Genomic DNA, 18,990 nt, shown 5'->3' with positions numbered 1-18,990 from the left:
TAAACAGGGTGTGCGTTCTGCCTCTCCGTCGCGGTGAACTTTTTTTTCTTGAGCACGTCTATAAACTGAAACAAAACTCAACGAATACTTCTCACACATTTATGAGCCATTTACCTTTATAAACATTTAAGTGTGTACTTTTAAATGATCGGATTCAAACTGAAAACAAATATTCTCTGTTTAAGTAATTTGTATAAAACCAACAGGATGTCCAGTATCTCAAACGCTTGCTAATTACTTTTTAATTCGACACGCCCACTCGCGCAAAAGAGATTCACATGCAAATCTCCACATGGGACGCGAACGCCCTCGTTACCTCAAACACTAAACACCAAAACACTCCACAAGTCTCTGCTTTTCGTCGAGTTTGGAAGACACGTCTGAGCTTACATTGGATTTACCCCCAGAAGAAGAAGAACGCGATTTGAAGACAAGAAAGATGTAAGGTAAGAAATTATTACTTATTAGTTTATGGTATTGTTGCATAAACTTCACATTGCAGTTGAACTGTTGCTAGATATGGTGAATATTATACTATTTAGACCCGTGTTTCCTGATAAATACTGTTTGTGGATATCTGCTCAAACATAGATATGTATAACCATAATGTTTAATATTTTGGAGCGCGATGGCGTTTGAATGTATCATATTTTGGAGCGCGCTGTGGGTTTTAATGTATCATATTTTGGAGCGCGATTGCGTTTGAAAGGAAAAATGCACCAAACATTAGGCTTTATGTTTTTACTATTATCTCATTTCATATCATCATAACGAATGGAAACATTTGAAGTAACATATGATAATCAATATATTTTTCTCTAGCGTAGTTGTTCTTGAAATCTTTTGGAAGATTTCATTTATTGTTATTATTATTTTATGCAGCACTGCGTAGCCTATGCCTACAAGGCACAACAAACCTGGTGTTCATTATATATTGTTGGAAACGTGTGTGTGTGTGTGTATTCTGTGAATTTTAAAAAGAAATTTTAACCTGAAAAATCTAAAATCTATTCCCAAAATCGTGCAGCCCTATAGTTTCTCTTGATATCATTATGTTCACAGTTTTTTCTTTTTTTTTTTCTTTCAGGGACCAGATGCAACTGAGTCCTGCTGACTTCAACATTCACAAAAGTCTCTGTACATGAACATGGTAAAGTGAAAATCAAACACCTTGGAAATTAAAGGTATGTACAATGTTTTTAGGAATGGCACAAAGGTCTCTGTCTTTGGATCATTGTTTTCAATGTGCTCTTTTGTCATTTGTATTTTTGGTTTGTGTTGTGCTGTAAATAAATCCAAACAATCTAAAAGCCATTCTTTTTTAAATCTCCTCATTCTTTGTGCAAGGTTGCTCTGAATGACAGGGCCTGATCGCTCCTAATAGGGCAGTTAGGGGAGTGTCTTTGTCTTTCTCAGGTGTTAAAAGCTTACATATTCATGAGATGATCACGCCTCTTCGCATATGGCTTTGTCACACAAAACACGTCTTAGAAATTTTAAATCAATATATTGTCTTATCTGAATGAGCAGTCAGGGTGATTTTCACATAGTTTTGGAGCAAATATTCTAGGCTATGTCATACAATTTTCAAAAGTCTTGTGAAGAAATAATCAGTATGGGTTTCATGGCCTTATTTCAGTGAGAATTTTTTTTTGTATTTTCACAAACCACGCATAAATGTCATTATCTCAAAACTACAAACTTTTACATACATGCTGCTGATATATTATTGTAGCAGAGTTTGTGCTGAATACAGTGTAATCAGACTTTAGCCATGAAAATGTCAATAGTAACAGAAAAAAACACAAATGTCAGAGCATGTCAGAACACCTCCATGGCCCAGAAAACAGCTCAGACCTCAGAGGGTTAACAGTGCTCAATGGTCACAATGGAGATCTGAGGTAAACAATACTACAGCTCAAGAAAACTGAGGTGATCTTTCTGTTTGAGGTGATCTTTCTGTGTTGGGTATGTATTATTACATAATTATTATCATATCTGTAATTGTGTCTTTGTATACTTATTTATCATAAGTCATTAAGTCATATTTATAGGTATTTGGTGCTCATTACATCTAGCTAACGTTAGCTAGCAACAGTTTGCTAACCACAGTTAGCTATCTATGTTAGCTAAGCTATACAGTGAGGAGAGTATACAGTGAGGAGAACAAGTATTTGATACACTGGCGATTTTGCAGGTTTTCCCACTTACAAAGCATGTAGAGGTCTGTAATTTTTATCATAGGTACACTTCAACTGTGAGAGATGGAATCTAAAACAAAAATAAAAGACACCTGTCCACACACTCAATCAAACAGACTCCAACCTCTCCACAATGGCCAAGACCAGAGAGCTGTGTAAGGACATCAGGGATAAAATTGTAGACATGCACAAGGATGGGATGCTAGGATGGGCGCAATTATTAGAAAATGCAATAAGGTGATGGTAAATCTCCCTCGGTCTGGGGAACCACGCAAGATCTCACCTCCTGGGGCATCAATGATCATGAGGAAAGTGAGGGATCAGCCCAGAACTACACGGCAGGACCTGGTCAATGACCTGAAGAGAGCTGGGACTAGAGTTCTCAACGGGCCTGAAAATTACAACCCGACCCGACCCGGCCCGTGGCTTTTAAAGCCCGGACCCGATGTAACCCGACACATCAACATGAATTATCTGCCCGAACCCGGCCCGCGGCCCGACGCCGCGTCGGATTTTTTTTTCTCATACACGTATTATCATGACCAGCAGACGCGAATTCAAATCAACCTTTAATGTTCACGCCTTTTAACAATACAAACAACTGAAACAATAAACTTTAAATATATAAATAGGCTGTAGTAGCGACGGTGAATTCACCTGCAGCAAGTTTACTTTCACCAACTCCATCTTCTTCTCCAGGCTAAAGGCATGCACGCAGCGGCGTCTGCCCTCGCCCCTCTCCATGATGCACGTTGCGCGCAGCAGCCAGACTTTCTTTACGGTGAACAGCAGCGATGATAATAAATGGTTTTTTTTTGTTGTTTTTTTTTTACTGAGCGGAAAAGATTAAGCCCGAGGTCCGACCCGACCCGAGTCATTTGTTTATATTTTCGACCCGAACCCGGCCCGAACCCGCGGGTCCCGTCGGGTTTGTCGGGCCGACCCGACCCGTTGAGAACTCTAGCTGGGACCACAGTCTCAAAGAAAACCATTAGTAACACACTACCCTGTCATGGATTAAAATCCTGCAGCGCACGCAAGGTCCCCCTGCTCAAGCCAGCGCATGTCCAAGGCCGTCTGAAGTTTGACAATGACCATCTGGATGATCCAGAGGAGGAATGGGAGAAGGTCATGTGGTCTGATGATACAGAAATAGAGCTTTTTGGTCTAAACTCCACTCGCCGTGTTTGGAGGAAGAAGAAGAATGAGTACAACCCCAAGAACACCATCCCAACCGTGTAGCATGAGATGGAAACATCATTCTTTGGGGATGCTTTTCTGCAAAGGGGACAGGACGACTGCACCGTATTGAGGGGAGGATGGATGGGGCCATGTATAGCGAGATCTTGGCCAACAACCTCCTTCCCTCAGTAAGAGCATTGAAGATGGGTCGTGGCTAGGTCTTCCAGCATGACAACGACCCGAAACACACAGCCAGGGCAACTAAGGAGTGGCTCTGTAAGAAGCATCTCAAGGTCCTGGAGTGGCCTAGCCAGTCTTCAGACCTGAACCCAATAGAGAATCTTTGGAGGGAGCTGAATGTCCGTATTGCCCAGCGACAGCCCCGAAGCCTGCAGGATCTGAAGAAGGTCTGTATGGAGGAGTGGGCCAGAATCCCTGCAGTGTGTGCAAACCTGGTCAAGAACTACAGGAAACGTATGATCTCTGTAATTGCAAACAAAGGTTTCTGTACCAAAAATTAAGTTCTGCTTTTCTGATGTATCAAATACTTGTCAAGCAATAAAATACAAATTAATTACTTAAAAAAACCATATAATGTGATTTTCTGGATTTCTGTTTTAGATTCTGTCACTCACAGTTGAAGAGTACCTATGATCAAAATTACAGACTTCTACAGGCTTTGTAAGTGGGAAAACCTGAAAAATCTGCAGTGTATCAAATACTTGCTCTGCCCACTGTAGATGTCTCATGTGTATTGAGAGTAGCTTTGTAGTTGTTACAGTAAATTAACAGGATAAGGCCACGTGAACATGTCCCATTGACCTCCATTCATTTTGTCTATAGGACAAATGAATGGAGAATCTTGAAAGTTGAATTCTGAGAAATGCCCAAGTTGCCCAAAGGGTTCAAACAAACAACTTTTACTTTGATAACCCTATAGCAGTGGTTCCCAACAGGGGGGTCGCGGCCCACAAGGGGGCCTCAGCGAGCTCTGTGGGGGGTCGCGTCATATTTTGAAAAGTGTTGAGCAGTAAGTATCAAGAACGATCATATTAGATTAGCTAATGAAAAATTTGCTAATTAGCAGACCAAAAAATGGACAAATTTGTAATTCGTCCTCCACAAAAACGTCAGAGTCCCACTGATTCGCCTACAGCTGCTGGTAGCAATGACCCAGACATACTGGACCCAGGTGAGGAAACTCCCACCAAGTCTGTTCGCGGGGCTAGCAGTGCTAGCAATACGAATACGGGAAACACGAAATGCAGGAAATACCAAGACAGTTACCTGGACTATGGTTTTATTTCATTTTCTCGTAGCAAAGACTCTCTGCCCCAGCCACAGTGCATTTTCTGTGCCAAAGTCCTTGCTAACGAGTGCATGAGGCCGTCCAAACTAATAAGACATTTTCAGACAACTCATCCCCAATACCGCGACAAGCCCAGGGCATTTTTTGAACGCAAGGCAAAAGAATTGACACTCTCGCAAAATGAGATGAGGGAAATCACAGCTACTGACAAGAAACTTTTAAAAGTATCGTATACAGTTGCTGAAAAAATCGCCAAAGCAAAGAAAGGCCATACAATTGCAGAAACTTTGATTTTGCCATGCGCAACAGAGATCGTCAAGGAATTATTTGGAGAAGATAAATCAAAACAATTGGCTAAGATACCATTATCAAATAATACAGTCAAACGTCGTATCACAACAATGTCAGAAGACGTGAGGGATCAGCTTTCTGCACGACTTCGTGGTAATAAATTCGCACTTCAAGTAGACGAGTCTACTGATGTGTCAAAAGTGGCACAGCTCCTCGCATACGTTCGTTATGAATGGGAAAACGAAATAAAAGAAGATTTTTTGTTTTGTAAAGAGCTGCGTACCACGACGACGGCAAACGATATTTTTGAATCTTTGGATAATTTCATGAGATCAAATGAGATAAACTGGAGCGACTGTATTGGTGTCTGTACTGATGGGGCTGCTGCGATGACTGGCAGGCAGTCCGGGGTAGTTCAGCGTATCAAAGGTGTTGCACCCCTTGCGATTTCAACGCACTGCTTTCTGCACAGAGAGGCGCTTGCTACAAAAGAAATGGAACCCAGTCTCCATGGAGTTTTAGATGTGGCCGTAAAAATCGTAAACTTTGTGAAAGCCAGAGCCACCAACTCCCGGTTATTCACTGCGCTCTGCGAAGAGGTCGGCGCTGATTACCATACCCTGCTGATGCACACTGACGTGAGGTGGCTGTCCAGAGGGCGGGTGCTGATGCGTCTGTTCAGCCTGAGGGAGGAGTTGCGTGACTTTCTTGCGGACAAGAGACCAGACCTTGCTGAGTTTTTGGACGATGACAAATGGCTCGCTCAACTCAGCTACCTTTCAGACATATTCGGTGAAATTAACAAGCTTAACAGAGCAATGCAAGGTGCAAACATAAACACTGTGGTGCAGCATGAACGAGTTGAGGCTTTCAAAAGAAAACTGCACATGTGGAAAACCCGTGTCTCCTCCGGAATCAGTGACATGTTCGAGCACACCCATGCATTTATTGCAGACAGACATTTGAATTTTAAAATCATTCAACGTCAAATAACAGTGCATCTATCAAAGGTCCTGGAGAAATTTGATAGTTATTTCCCAGCTCTTACTGAGGAGCAAGCAGCTGATTTTCTGTGGATCAGAAACCCCTTCACTGAGAATATTGAAGCAAAGCTTCCAGCTACTCTTCCATCAAGACTTCTGGAAGAGCTTATAGAAATATCCTCTGATGCCAGCCTGAGAGCCCGTTTCAGTGAGGTCCCATTGGAATCATTCTGGTCTGAAATTGCAGAAGAACACCCAGTCTGTCACACAGCTGCAATGAAGGTGCTGATTCCCTTCAGCACCACCTACCTTTGTGAAGCTGGGTTTTCAACCATGACAGCCCTTAAAACTAAATACAGGGCCAGACTGACCCTTGAGGATGATATGCGTCTTGCCCTGTCAAAGATCTCTCCACGAATTGACAAAATTATTACTAACTGCCAGCAGCAATCCTCACACTGATTGATCTTAATCAAATAACATGCAGTGAGTATATAATAACATTCAAGTATTGAGGTCCCAGACAGCATTCATTTTGAAATATCCTATTTGTTCTTTTTTTTGTTTTTATGTGAATACTGCTATTTTTGTATTGAATTGAATACTGATATTTCATTTCAAATAGGGCCAATTTATAGGCTACTTAGGAGAAAAAAAATAATTACAAATGGCCTATTGATGTTTTTGTTTATTGTATTTTCAGTATAGGCTATTATTTTTGCATATATAAATATATTAATTATCTGTTTATAGTAATAAATATACAGTTTGTTTGAAAAGTAAATTTTCTGTCATCCTTGCTGCAAGCTTACAAGAGTGATAATATCATTAAATGTGAAGGGGGACCCTGAAATATTTTCTTGGGAAAAAGGGGGTCTCAGACAAAAAAGGTTGGGAACCACTGCCCTATAGAACATGTTACTGTATAAAAGTTCACTGTACTCAACATTTCCAGGTCAACCTTTTGGCAATTATACTAAAAATTTCATTTCGCCAAAGTTCATGTGTTAGGTGGCACCCCTAAATCTCAATGGAATTCCTCAAAACTTTGTAAAAGTCATTTTTATGTTAATTGGAACAAAATGCAATGCCAGCCAAATTGATCTTTTGAAATTAAAATTTCCCATTCAAATTTGATGCACCCTAATATATATATATATATATATATATATATATTAGGGGTGTAACAATTCACAAAATTCACAGTTCGGTTCGATACGATACACTTGTGTCACGGTTCGGTACGGTTCGGTTCGGTACATTTTCCATACAGCATTGCCAGAGAAATTTCCTTGAATTCATTTTTTTCATTATTATTTTATTTAATTAAACTAACATCATAAAGTATGATTTTTTTATATATTTTTTTTGCTTTTTTTACTGAGCAATAATGGAGCTATACTTGACTCTTCTTATAAGCATATAAAACAAAACAGCTCCTTGGACAAAATGAAATGTAATATTGTAGTAGTAGGCTAGTTATAAACAAAGTTTTTTTTTAGTTCAGATTAACATTTGAGGGCAACAATTGTATTCATAATGTCAAAATAAAACCAAAGTAATGTTACTTGAAAGCATTATAGCCCACTATTCCTGACAAACTTCCATACCTTGCAGTTAGTGTTACTACAGTAAATCCATGGTGAATGTTGCTGATCTGTGGACACCGGCCAATTCATTCATGGCACGATGTTTCTTCCTGGTTTCCACGTCAGCGCTGTTTGATCCGTTAATAACAGAGAAATGTGCATGTTTCTCACTAGATCTTGCAGCGATGTTATTACTTAAGTGGCGAATTCAAAAAGCATTTGAAATTCAAATGCTTTCTTTACTGGTCTGGATCTCTTAGCGCTGTGTGGTGTTGCCTGATCAGGCTCGCGAACAGGGCTCGCGAGTCCCGCTTCACTGGTCAAAACTGATAAACGGTCCACACAAACACAATATGAGTAGCTCAGTTTCGTTCCTTATAAATATGGGCCAACATTTCTAAAGAATGCTTTCAGCACCTTGTTGAATCAATGCCAATGTTCTGAAGGCGAAAGGGGGTCAAACACAGTATTAGTATGGTGTTTCTAATAATCCTTTAGGTGAGTGTATATTATTATGCACAATCCATCATTATTGTAACAATCATTTGCTGGAGTGCCCATGAAAGCCACCAGAGGGCACTCCACATCAGACCTTCATGATTCACTCACAACTACATTTCCCATATTGTTAGCCTCATAGCATAATTGCCTAGCATAAGGGACCGTTCAGTATTTATGGAAGGGGCCACCGGAGGAAAATAGGGGAGGGTCATGTCTTTTTATTCTTTGTTGAGGGGAGGGTCATCCAACTTTTTTTTAGTCTAGGGGGAGGGTCACCCAACTTTTATATTCATGAAAACAGCAACATTTCAAAGTGGCTTGTTTGGTGCTATTTTTTTCCATTTAGCTCCATGTTGTGTTATCAGCCCCCCTTCGATTTTAGATGGGTCTGACCCAACAAAAATCCAGTTTGGCGCTGTTTGACAGTACGCGCGCACTTCAGTTCGCGCTCAGAAAAAGTGCATCATGTCAGAATAGAATGCCAATGAAATGTTTACCCGGCAAAGCTTTAAAGCACGAGCAAATAATGAACTTTCCAATCCGACCCCCCAAACATGAAAAGAGCTGAAAGAAGTTAAAGAGAAAACAAATTACGCACACTTTAACCTTCTAAACAATTATATGTAGCGATTTTTAATACTGTAGGGCAGTAGGCTACTATTCCCGGAAGCAACCTCCGAGTGGCCCAGCCCATGGTCCTGCGTCGTCAAAAACGCACATTCGTAAATTCGAAATAGTGCGCGCAGAAGCACATGTATGCGCAAAACCGTTTTGTAAAATGATATATGAATTCTTTTTATTTTATCATATGTCATCATTTTACTAAAGGACATTTTACAAACCTACGTTTTGCGCATGTGCTCCTGCACGCACTTTTTCAGTCACAACACAGCAATCAGAGGAGGACACGCTGAAAACTGTATGCTGTTCTCTTCCTTCATAACTCGTACTGAGAAGGGTTAAGTTGCAGAGGAATTTGTGACTGTTTCACCTGTTAAACCACATCAAAGTTTCGTAATTAGTAAGTTCGTGCTTTTTCTCTTTTTGTTCTTATGTGCTGAAGGGCCGCTGTGCCTTGGTGAAACGGTGTTTGTACGTGAAGAGCTCTTTTCCAAAACGCCATAAACCTAAAAAGCTGCCTCAAAGAACCAGCAAAAGTAATGATTATGAATATGTAAAATATTGCAACAAGACATTTTAATTGTTTATTAATTTCTGTGTCGGCTGCAAAGATGAAGTTGACGATAGGCTATTGACTCGCGATCTTCGCAGTAGGCTAGTGAACGCACCGGAGAAATGCACATTTATTAAGCTAGTTTTATTTTGTTTTGGATGGTTATGTTTAGAACCAGCTTTCTGTAAATATATTTCAGATTTTTTAGGCCTGTGAGGCGAGTAGGCTACAGTTCGGTTCATGATGATATAATCTCCAGTTCAAGCACCATATGTTGTGATTGCTACCCTATATTTACTTTTTATGTATTAAATGGAAATTGGTTAATGAAAAAAAGATTAAAATTAAGATACAATTAATACAAAACGAAATTCGTTTTAAAGAAAGGCTTTGTGCTTTCTGTTTTGAGGTCTCTGTGAAAGTTTGAAAGTCTTTTAGTGCCGCTTTCAGAGCGCTCGCGTCCATAATGGAGAACTGTCACGTAATATTGTTTTTTCCTCATAAATGCAAACACGAAAAATAAAAGACAAAAGACTTTTTTAAAAAGACAAACCATAAATTTTTGGGAAAAAATGATGGCTTTATAGCGTTTTGGGGAAAAAATGGTTGGATTTATAGCGTTTTGAAAATATTTTTTTTTACTTTTAATTTATCATCAACAATATTGTTTGATTTAATAATCACTGTTGCAAGAGGTGCCTAGTTCCGGTTTTTTTTTTTGTAAGTGGAAAAAGTAGGGGCTACCTCAGATTCTGTTTAGTTAGCTCCTTTATTGTTTTTTTCTAAAGCCTACAATAATAGGTCAAATGCAGCAAGTCAAAAGACCAACTGGACCTACTTTGCCAGTTTGCACACATTTATTTGAAGGATGGCAAAAATATCGCCTGAATATCGATATCGAGATATTGGAAAAAAATATTGAGATATTCATTTTTGTCAATATCTCCCACCCCACGATGTGTAAGATGTAGGGCTACCACATCTTTAAATTACTATTAGTATTATTTAAGTTAACATAATAAAATACGTAGACCTACACCACAAAAACTAGTTGAGGATAAATTCATTAAAATTGGGCGATTCCAGTGTTATGGACGTGACATTTGCAGTCAAAACTTGAAATATAAATTCTCAGAAAATGCATTTAATACCAATATTTTGAAACATATATTATTATATCTATACTCTCTTAAGAAAGGAGTCAAGACATTAGAAAAAAATCAGTCTACACATGCGTTTTATATTTAAAGCAGCACTCAGTAACTTCAGGACTTCTTCGCTGTATTCTCGCTTTTTGCTCGCAGGTTTCTCTCTAGAGCTCCCCCCACAGCTTCGGAATAGATATTTGACAACACTGTCGTAAAAACTCGTTGTTGATTCTCAGACACCAGAGGCTATAGATCAACGACATCAAAGCAGATGGGACGTTCTTTAAAACGTCTTCTTCATTCGGGTTCGGACAGCGTGAGGGAGCGCATTAATGACAGCATTTTAGCAGATTTCTTTTGGCCGTAAAGCAATTGTTTACATCGCGAGACTTCCTGGCGCGGCGGCTGGCGGCCCGCCGGCTCAAAGTTGCAAGTGCGTATTTTCCGCTCACGGGCACCAGGGGGGTGCGAAACGACCACCATTCAACCCGAAATAAGTAATATAACCATTCCAATGACTCCGAAGCTGTTCAGTTAAGGTAAAAAAAGTTACTTAGTTCACCTTTAATATGCGTGAAATCGTCTCAGGTTACGTATGTAACCATGGTTCCCTGAGAGGGAACGAGACGCTGCGTCAAGCGCTGCGGGAACGCTCCTGCGTGATTGCGTCATGAAGCACTCGTGAAATCAGTCCAATGGCGTGACGGGACATCATAGGCGGGTGACGTCATTGACCAGGAAACTATAAAGCACCCTCCCAGACCAAACAATGACAGCTTCTGATAGGTCGAACAAGTTGGTCACAGGCATGCCAGGAGTATGGCAAAGCGACGCAGCATCTCGTTCCCTCTCAGGGAACCATGGTTACATACGTAACCTGAGACGTTCCCTTTCAAGGGAACTCGCGCTGCGTCAAGCGCTGCGGGAACTGAATACCCACGTCGCCATAGTCCTCAAGTGCCTGTATATGTGAAATCGTAATGCACATTAAACTACAAACACCCGAGAACCCGGAGTAGAAGCCACATCCAGGTTATAAAACCTCACAAAAGTGTGCGGAGAGGACCACCCTGCCGCATCACATACCTCTTGAAGTGAAACCCCTGACAATAGGGCCATAGAAGCAGCCATACTCCTAGTCGAGTGGGCTCGGACCTTTAGTGGTGAAGGATGACCGGCCGACTCATTCGCAAGTGAGATAGCCTCGACTATCCATTTACTTAAAGTCTGCTTAGATGCGGGCTTCCCTTTACTCTGGGACCCAAAACACACAAACAGTTGATCAGACTTGCGCCACAGGCCCACTCGGCCCGGCCAGAACGGGGCTATCAATAAGAGCCGGACCCCGTCCCGGCGAACTCTCTCCAGAACTCCTGGCAGTAACGCCAGGGGGGGAAAGGCATACAGGGGGCCTCGGCCACGTCTGTACCATGGCATCCAACCCCATTGGGGCTGGGTGCGTGAGGGAATAATATAGGGGACAGTGCGTTGTCTCTTGAGACGCAAACAGATCCACCTGAGCTTGTCCGAATCAACTCCAAAGGAGCTCCACCACCTCGGGGTGGAGTCTCCATTCCCCCGGCACCACTCCCTGTCTCGACAGAGAGTCTGCCGCCTTGTTCATGTAACCCGGAATATACAGTGCTCGAACTGATAGCAACTTCCCCTGGGCCCAAATCAGAACTCGATGTGCCAGTTTCCAAAGCCGGCGAGATCGTAAACCCCCCCTGGCGATTTATATAGGAGACCACCGCTGTGTTGTCCGTGCGAACCAACACATGGTGGCCCCTGAGGTCTGGGAGAAAGTGTCTGAGCGCCAGAAACACGGCCATCATCTCCAGCTGGTTTATGTGCCAGGAAAGATGATGGTCGCTCCACAGACCCCGAGCCGAGCGACCACTCATGGTCGCCCCCCACCCGGTGAGGGAAGCATCCGTCGTTAGCGTTAAGCGACGACAAGGAGCTCCCAACACCGGACCCTGGGACAAGAACCAAGGATCTTTCCACATAACTAAGGCACGTAGGCATCGCCGCGTGACCTTGATCATGCGAAACGGATTTCCCCTCGGGGAGAACCCCCTGGTCTTGAGCCACCACTGTAAGGGTCTCATGTACAGCAGGCCAAAAGGAATCACGTTGGACGCTGCTGCCATCAAACCCAAGATTCTCTGAAACTGTACTACAGTGAGTGACTGGCCTAGTCTTATCCTGCGCACGGCCTCCAGGATCGTTTTTATCCTGGCGGGCGCCAAACGGGCTCTCATGGTCTTTGTGTCCCATACTACGCCCAGAAAAGTGGTATTCTGTTGTGGAACTAACACGCTTTTCTTTACATTTAGCCTTAACCCCAACGTCTTCATATGGGCTAGCACAGCATCTCGATACTGGGCCGCCTGAAGTTCTGACTGCGCCAGAATGAGCCAGTCGTCTATATAGTTCAGCACGCAGATGCCCTGGAGTCTCAAGGGAGCCAGAGCTGCATCCACGCACTTCGTGAACGTACGGGGTGACAGTGCTAGGCCGAACGGAAGAACCCGATACTGGTACGCTTCGCCCCCGAAAGCGAACCTGAGGAACTTCCTGTGTTGCGGAAGGATGGAGACGTGAAAATATGCGTCTTTTAGGTCTATCGTGACACACCAGTCCTCGGACCTGATCTGACACACAATCTGCTTCAACGTGAGCATTTTGAATTTTAATTTCTTGACTGCCCGATTTAGTTGGCACAGATCTAAAATGGGCCGCAGCCCTCCACCCTTCTTTGGAACTATGAAGTACGGGCTGTAAAACCCTGACTCTCTGCTGTGGGGAGGAACCCTCTCTATAGCCTCTTTTTGCAGAAGCGTCTGTACTTCTCCTTCCATCACCAGGGCCTGCTCGGAGTTTACTACTGTGTGTACTACTCCATTGAACCTGGGTGGGCATGACCCGAACTGAATTCTGTACCCTTTTTCCACTGTACGCAGGACCCAATCTGAGACATTTGGCAGAAGTTTCCACGCTGCCAGATACTCTACTAAGGGAACCAGCCTCTCGAGGCTGGTCTCTGGTGATATCTGAGCGGCCAGCTCGGCGACCTGAAACGGCGCACCGGCAGGAAGCAACCGAACTGACCCACTTTGAACCCTCCTCAGAGGGTGCGAGCTTCCCCATGCCGCTACGTTTCCGGGCGGACATAGAGATGAGTACTCGCTGAGGACCGCTGCGCCCTGAAACACCGGAGGTGGCAGGGTTGGCAACACAGCCCCCTGATGACACCGAGAGGAAACGGGTGCCTCGACACACCGATTCCCCTCGGAGGGGACTGCCATCGAAATCCTGACACCCTTGGCGTCAGGACTTCTTCGCCGAGGCCTTCCTGGAGATAATAACAGTCCTCAGATCTGCTTTACCTCGGGAAGACCTTGGCTGAGCGCGCTGTCCCGGTCCCCAGTCTCTCTGTGGGGGAGCACGGGCAGCCACGCTCATCTTCTGCTGAGCTCTGTGAGAGGAGGACATACTCGACTGGGGCTGCTCCCGCCCAGCAGCCCCAGAGACATAGACTTTTCGGGGAAGAAACTTTGAAAATGCGGCTGCCTGCTTTTTCACTTCTTGAAATCGTTCGACAACCGAATTCACTGAATCACCAAACAGACCGGTAGGGGAGACAGGAGCATCTAACAAAAACTTTTTATCTCTTTCCTTAATGTCAGATAAATTTAACCAGAGATGCCTCTCCGTGGCCACCATTGCTGCCATAGAGCGGCCGATAGATTTTGCCGCTTCCCTGGTGGCCCGAAGAGACAGATCAGCTGCCCTCCTGATCTCCGCGATCGTTTCTCTTCCCACTTCCTCACATTCATCGTCTATATCTTTTAATAGATCAGCTTGATATGCTTGCAGGACAGCCATAGTGTGTAAGCTGGCGGCCGCCTGACCTGCTGCTGAGTATGCCCTACCCACTAAAGCCGATGTCGTTCTCACTGGTTTAGTGGGCAGCTGCGGGGCTTTCAGCGATGATGCAGACTCAGGGGAGAGATAGCTAGCAAGCGTCTCTTCCACCTGAGGCATCACCGCATAACCATGTTTCTTTAACCCTACTATATTTGAATATTCAGACGTCGCTGGGTTAAAAACTCTGAATGATGCCGGTCTAATCCATGACTTCGACACCTCGGTGTGGAGGTCAGGAAAGAACGGCAAGCCCCGCTTTGGAGGTTGAGATCGAGCTGGCAGAAATCGTTCATCTAATTTACTTTTTGTTTGATTTAATTCTCGCTCACCGGCTGGCCAGTCCAGATTTAATCTAGCAACAGCACAAGTGATAACCTCCAAAAGCTCCTCTTGTGTGTGTGTAATTGTGTGTGACTGTGTAAACTCATTTTCACTCAGGCTCACAACATCCAGTTCCTCAGAACTGGAGTGCTGTTGCACCTGCGCTTCAGCGCGAGCAGAAGAAACCGCAGCGCGTGCTTCTGACTCACAAACTGAAGCGTCGGATTCAACGGTTAAAGGAAGAGATAGGTGATCACCCGTCTCTATCCCCGCAGTTAAATCCATTTGTGAACCCCAGGACGAGCGTCTCCGCCGTGGCTCAGCAGAAGCGGGACCCGAGCCCTGGGGAACGCGAGCCAAAGCGCCCTCCTCGAAGAGCGCTCGGCGGGACCGGAGAGTTTTCATTGCCAACTTTTCACAATGCTCACAGCCAGCCCCCTCGAGAGCTGACTGGGCATGTTCCAGTCCTAAACACATCACACAAAGCTCGTGTGTATCCCCACCCGTGATAAAACGAGGGCAGGGAGTGACACACTGCTTAAACTGCTGCTTTCCTGCTCCATAATATATATATAGAGAGAGAGACAAACACACATCAAATAGACAGAAACGATTTCACATAGAGCGCTTGTGAAGACACAGAAGCTGTCATTGTTTGGTCTGGGAGGGTGCTTTATAGTTTCCTGGTCAATGACGTCACCCGCCTATGACGTCCCGTCACGCCATTGGACTGATTTCACGAGTGCTTCATGACGCAATCACGCAGGAGCGTTCCCGAAGCGCTTGACGCAGCGCGAGTTCCCTTGAAAGGGAAACACATGTGACATGACACAAAAAATCTTTTAATTTTATAGGTGGCAAAATATTGAACGAGTCACACCGCATCAGCACCGAAAACATGATTTTTTCAAATCTAAAATCAAAAATCGTGATACGAACCGAATCATAGGTTTGGTCTATCGTTACAGCCCTAATATGAGAATGGCTGAAAAATGAAAAAACAACAAAAAACAAACAAACAATGGCTATCTGAACATCTTTGCCAAGCGCAAACCACAGAAGTAGGCTAATCAATAAATTATCGGGGAGGGTCATGCCTTTTTTCACAATCATTTTGGAGGGTCATAGAAAAATGTATTGCTGGCGAAGGGAGGGCATGTCTTTTTTGAGAACAGATCTCAAAACTCCTCCGGTGGCCCCTTAAATAAAAAAACGATAGGACTTAAGCAATTATGCTATGAGGCTAACAATATCTCACTGGCCGGACTCCTCATCCCTGATTGCATCCACCTGTGTCTCATTATCTGGTTTAACACACCTCATATAAGCCTGGTTCATCCTATCACTCACTGCAAAGTTTTGTATGTTGTTTCAACTGTTGTCTATGTTCCTGGTTCTTGATATCTGCCTGTGTCCTGGTTTTCCCGTTCCTGCCTTCTGGATTTGTTTGTTTGTATTGACTGCCTGCCTGTGTATGACCCTTGCCTGTATTTGGATTACGATTTTGGATTACTCTAATAAACTGATGTTCTAGATCAGATGAGTGTGAATGATCAGATTGTGTGCGGCTCAAAACTCACCAGCTCTTCTTGCACAGATGATCTGAAGAAGAATCACAGTAGGAGCAGCAAACACTGCGATCTCAACAATAGTCACAATCACTGCAGGAAACATGAGAGGAAGAAGAGAAACTGTACATGACTGAAGTCAAGGGTATTCAACTATCAACAGTTATTGATAAAGCTTTTACAGACTGACTGATAGTTTAATGTTATAAAACTGTCAGTATAAATGAACGTGTCGTACCTCTGTATAATAATCCAGCAGTCACACAAACAAAAGTTTCTCCTGGATCTGTGGATCACGTCTGTTAGTTCAGTTCAACACATAATGCATCACAAACAAAACATCATAATCACATAATATTTGAGCTGCGTGATTGGTATACATATATGTACTTTAATGGTTTGTGTTCATTCAGCATTATAACAGGACAGGTTTGAAAACATTTGTAAACATGTAAACACATGAAACCATTTCTACTTTGAGTTCAGCGAATCACAGTGAAGTGTATTTACACTAACCCCGCCCACTGATGTCTGATTGGCCAGACAAAATGGCGTAAGACGCTGGATGGTCCACAGTAGCAATTGTGTAGGGTTAAGGCAGTGGCAGAAAGTTGACGCAAATTGAACCAAGTTCGAATCCTTATTTTGCAGAACTCGCTCTACTACATAGGCATTTATTTTCAATAAAAATTCATAATAAAAAAAATTCGAAATAAAGTGTCTAACGTGTGTTTAATAATAAAGTATACGTACAACACATTTGTAAATCGCTAGCATACCACTTATTAATTTATAAATATAGCCTATAGTCATGTTTTGTAAATGATTAGTTCATAAATAACTAATAACTTCTAAGTGACTTATAACTGAACGTTATTATAAAGTGTTACCAAAAAAGCTTGTGCACATTGTCAAATTATTGAATTCACTGCTGTTGTTGAAGCTTGAGCTGTAAAGGATGAATGCTAGTTCAGATGATTCATATCTGTAGATTTCAATCATATTTTAAGGAGTTAACACACAAGAAAACTCTAACATTATCTATCATTATATATAGCATGTCTAAAAGAAAGTCTTCTAACACTGAGTGTTTTCTCACCTGAATACTTGACAGTGTATCTGACTGAGGTCTTGGGTAGATTTTTGAGATTAAGCTGACATCTCCACTCTCTGTTGTCATCTTCATTCAGGAGTGTTGTAGTCAGAGTGATGTTACAGTGATCTGATGATGATATCTGATATCTGGAGTCTGTCTTCAGATCAACACCAGCCTGATTCACCCACAACAGCTCAAGACTCACAGAACTGACCCAATCATCACAGGGGAATCCAATATATGAATACAACTGACAGAAGAGAGTCACAGAGTGGCCTGGACTGATCTCAGTCTGTGAGGATGAAGATGATGATGAGGATGAAGATGGTGATGATGATGGAGACACTGAAACTGAACACAAGACACAAATCACAGACTCTTCAATTATCATCTTGTGAGCTTAGAATTATAAGGTTCTATCTCCGTTTAGGGTAGTTCCGAGATATTGAGCATCAAAGTTTTTACATCCCAGCTGGCAATGGAGAGATGGAACCTTTTTATTTTATTAATAACTACTAACAAAATATTTTTTTACAAAAATAACACCACACAGGCATTAACCCCTTAGCTGTCACCCCCCTTTTTGAAAATGTACATTAAAATGCACTATTCAAGCTTAAATGGTTGTAATTCAAGAATGCTTTGGAGTATAGACCTAAGTTTGGTCTTGTTTTAAAGGGGAAAAATAGCAGATTATTGCTGAAGTGAAAGCACTACAAAAAATTAAAGTATGAAAAAGTTATGGAAGTTTAAATTTACATTAAATCAAATATAATTTTTTAAATATTTTTATTTTATATAAAATATATATTTTACAAAATATGTTTTACAAAAAAATTACTATAAAATGAAAGCCATATATCTAACCAAGTTGTGTTCCAAATTTGAAGTTGATATCACAAAAATTGAAGTTTCCATGACATTTTGTTTAGGCGTATTACCAAAAATAGCCACCGGGTGTCATCGAATTCCATTGAATTTAACTGTATGCATTCTAACATAACAAATTAATAAATTTCTGTCCAAATATCACTTCTGTCACAAAATATGGAACCTTGAGACTCAGACCTTTCTGACAATATGTGTTTTGTCAAGATTAGAAAATATTTTTTATCATAAATTATGAAACACAATGATGCCCAAAAGGGGAGGAGCCTGATAAAATAATTTAGAGTACCGTTTCTATGGTAACACAATGTCCAATTTCAAAACAGTTTTCACAGGATGAATTCTGAGATCGTAAGCTTTCAAATGATACCTAATTTATGATAACTACTAAAATATGTAATGTAATAAAAAAAGGCGATAAAAAAATATAATATAATATTTTAGAGGATAATATATATGTCATAATTTTTAGAAGATAATATTATTTTATATTTTTTTATTGACAAATACTAGATTAAATGTTTTATTATGAACTTTTAGCATGAAAACCAAAGTTTCAATTATTAAAAGTGTGTGCGTCGACTTTTTGTGACAAACGGCAGAACTCCTGTTATGATGTCGATTTTTTGAGGTGCACTCTTGTCATAAATTCATCTATTACTGTTCCTGCATAAATTGTAACAAAAAACAGTGCTGAAATATCTATTAAGGAGTCTTAGACCTTTCCAACAATATATAGTTTGTCATGATTAAATTAGGATTTAATTGTAATATAGTGACGTAAACGTAGGCGTCCCGTATACGGG

General features: G+C 41.9%; 2 protein-coding genes across 3 annotated transcripts in view; one reads left to right on the top strand and one right to left on the bottom strand.

Moving 5' to 3' along the window:
* Nucleotides 1-18,990, bottom strand: part of LOC309498471 (uncharacterized protein) — a 180,273-nt gene that overhangs the window by 6,171 nt on the left and 155,112 nt on the right. For both annotated transcript variants that reach the window (XM_082169238.1, XM_082169239.1), the window contains exons 3-5: nt 17,300-17,647; nt 16,439-16,486; nt 16,213-16,293 (exon numbers count right to left, since the gene is read on the bottom strand). In XM_082169238.1, coding sequence (XP_082025364.1) covers nt 16,213-16,293; nt 16,439-16,486; nt 17,300-17,647 — 477 coding nt within the window. The remainder of the gene's footprint in view (nt 1-16,212; nt 16,294-16,438; nt 16,487-17,299; nt 17,648-18,990) is intronic.
* Nucleotides 1-18,990, top strand: part of LOC309501239 (uncharacterized protein) — a 72,889-nt gene that overhangs the window by 28,859 nt on the left and 25,040 nt on the right. The window lies entirely within an intron of this gene.

This window comes from Leuciscus leuciscus (assembly GCF_965113295.1).
Source record: "Leuciscus leuciscus genome assembly, chromosome: 1".
NCBI classification, from domain to species: domain Eukaryota; kingdom Metazoa; phylum Chordata; class Actinopteri; order Cypriniformes; family Leuciscidae; genus Leuciscus; species Leuciscus leuciscus.
This window is presented reverse-complemented; position numbering and strand designations above follow the sequence as displayed.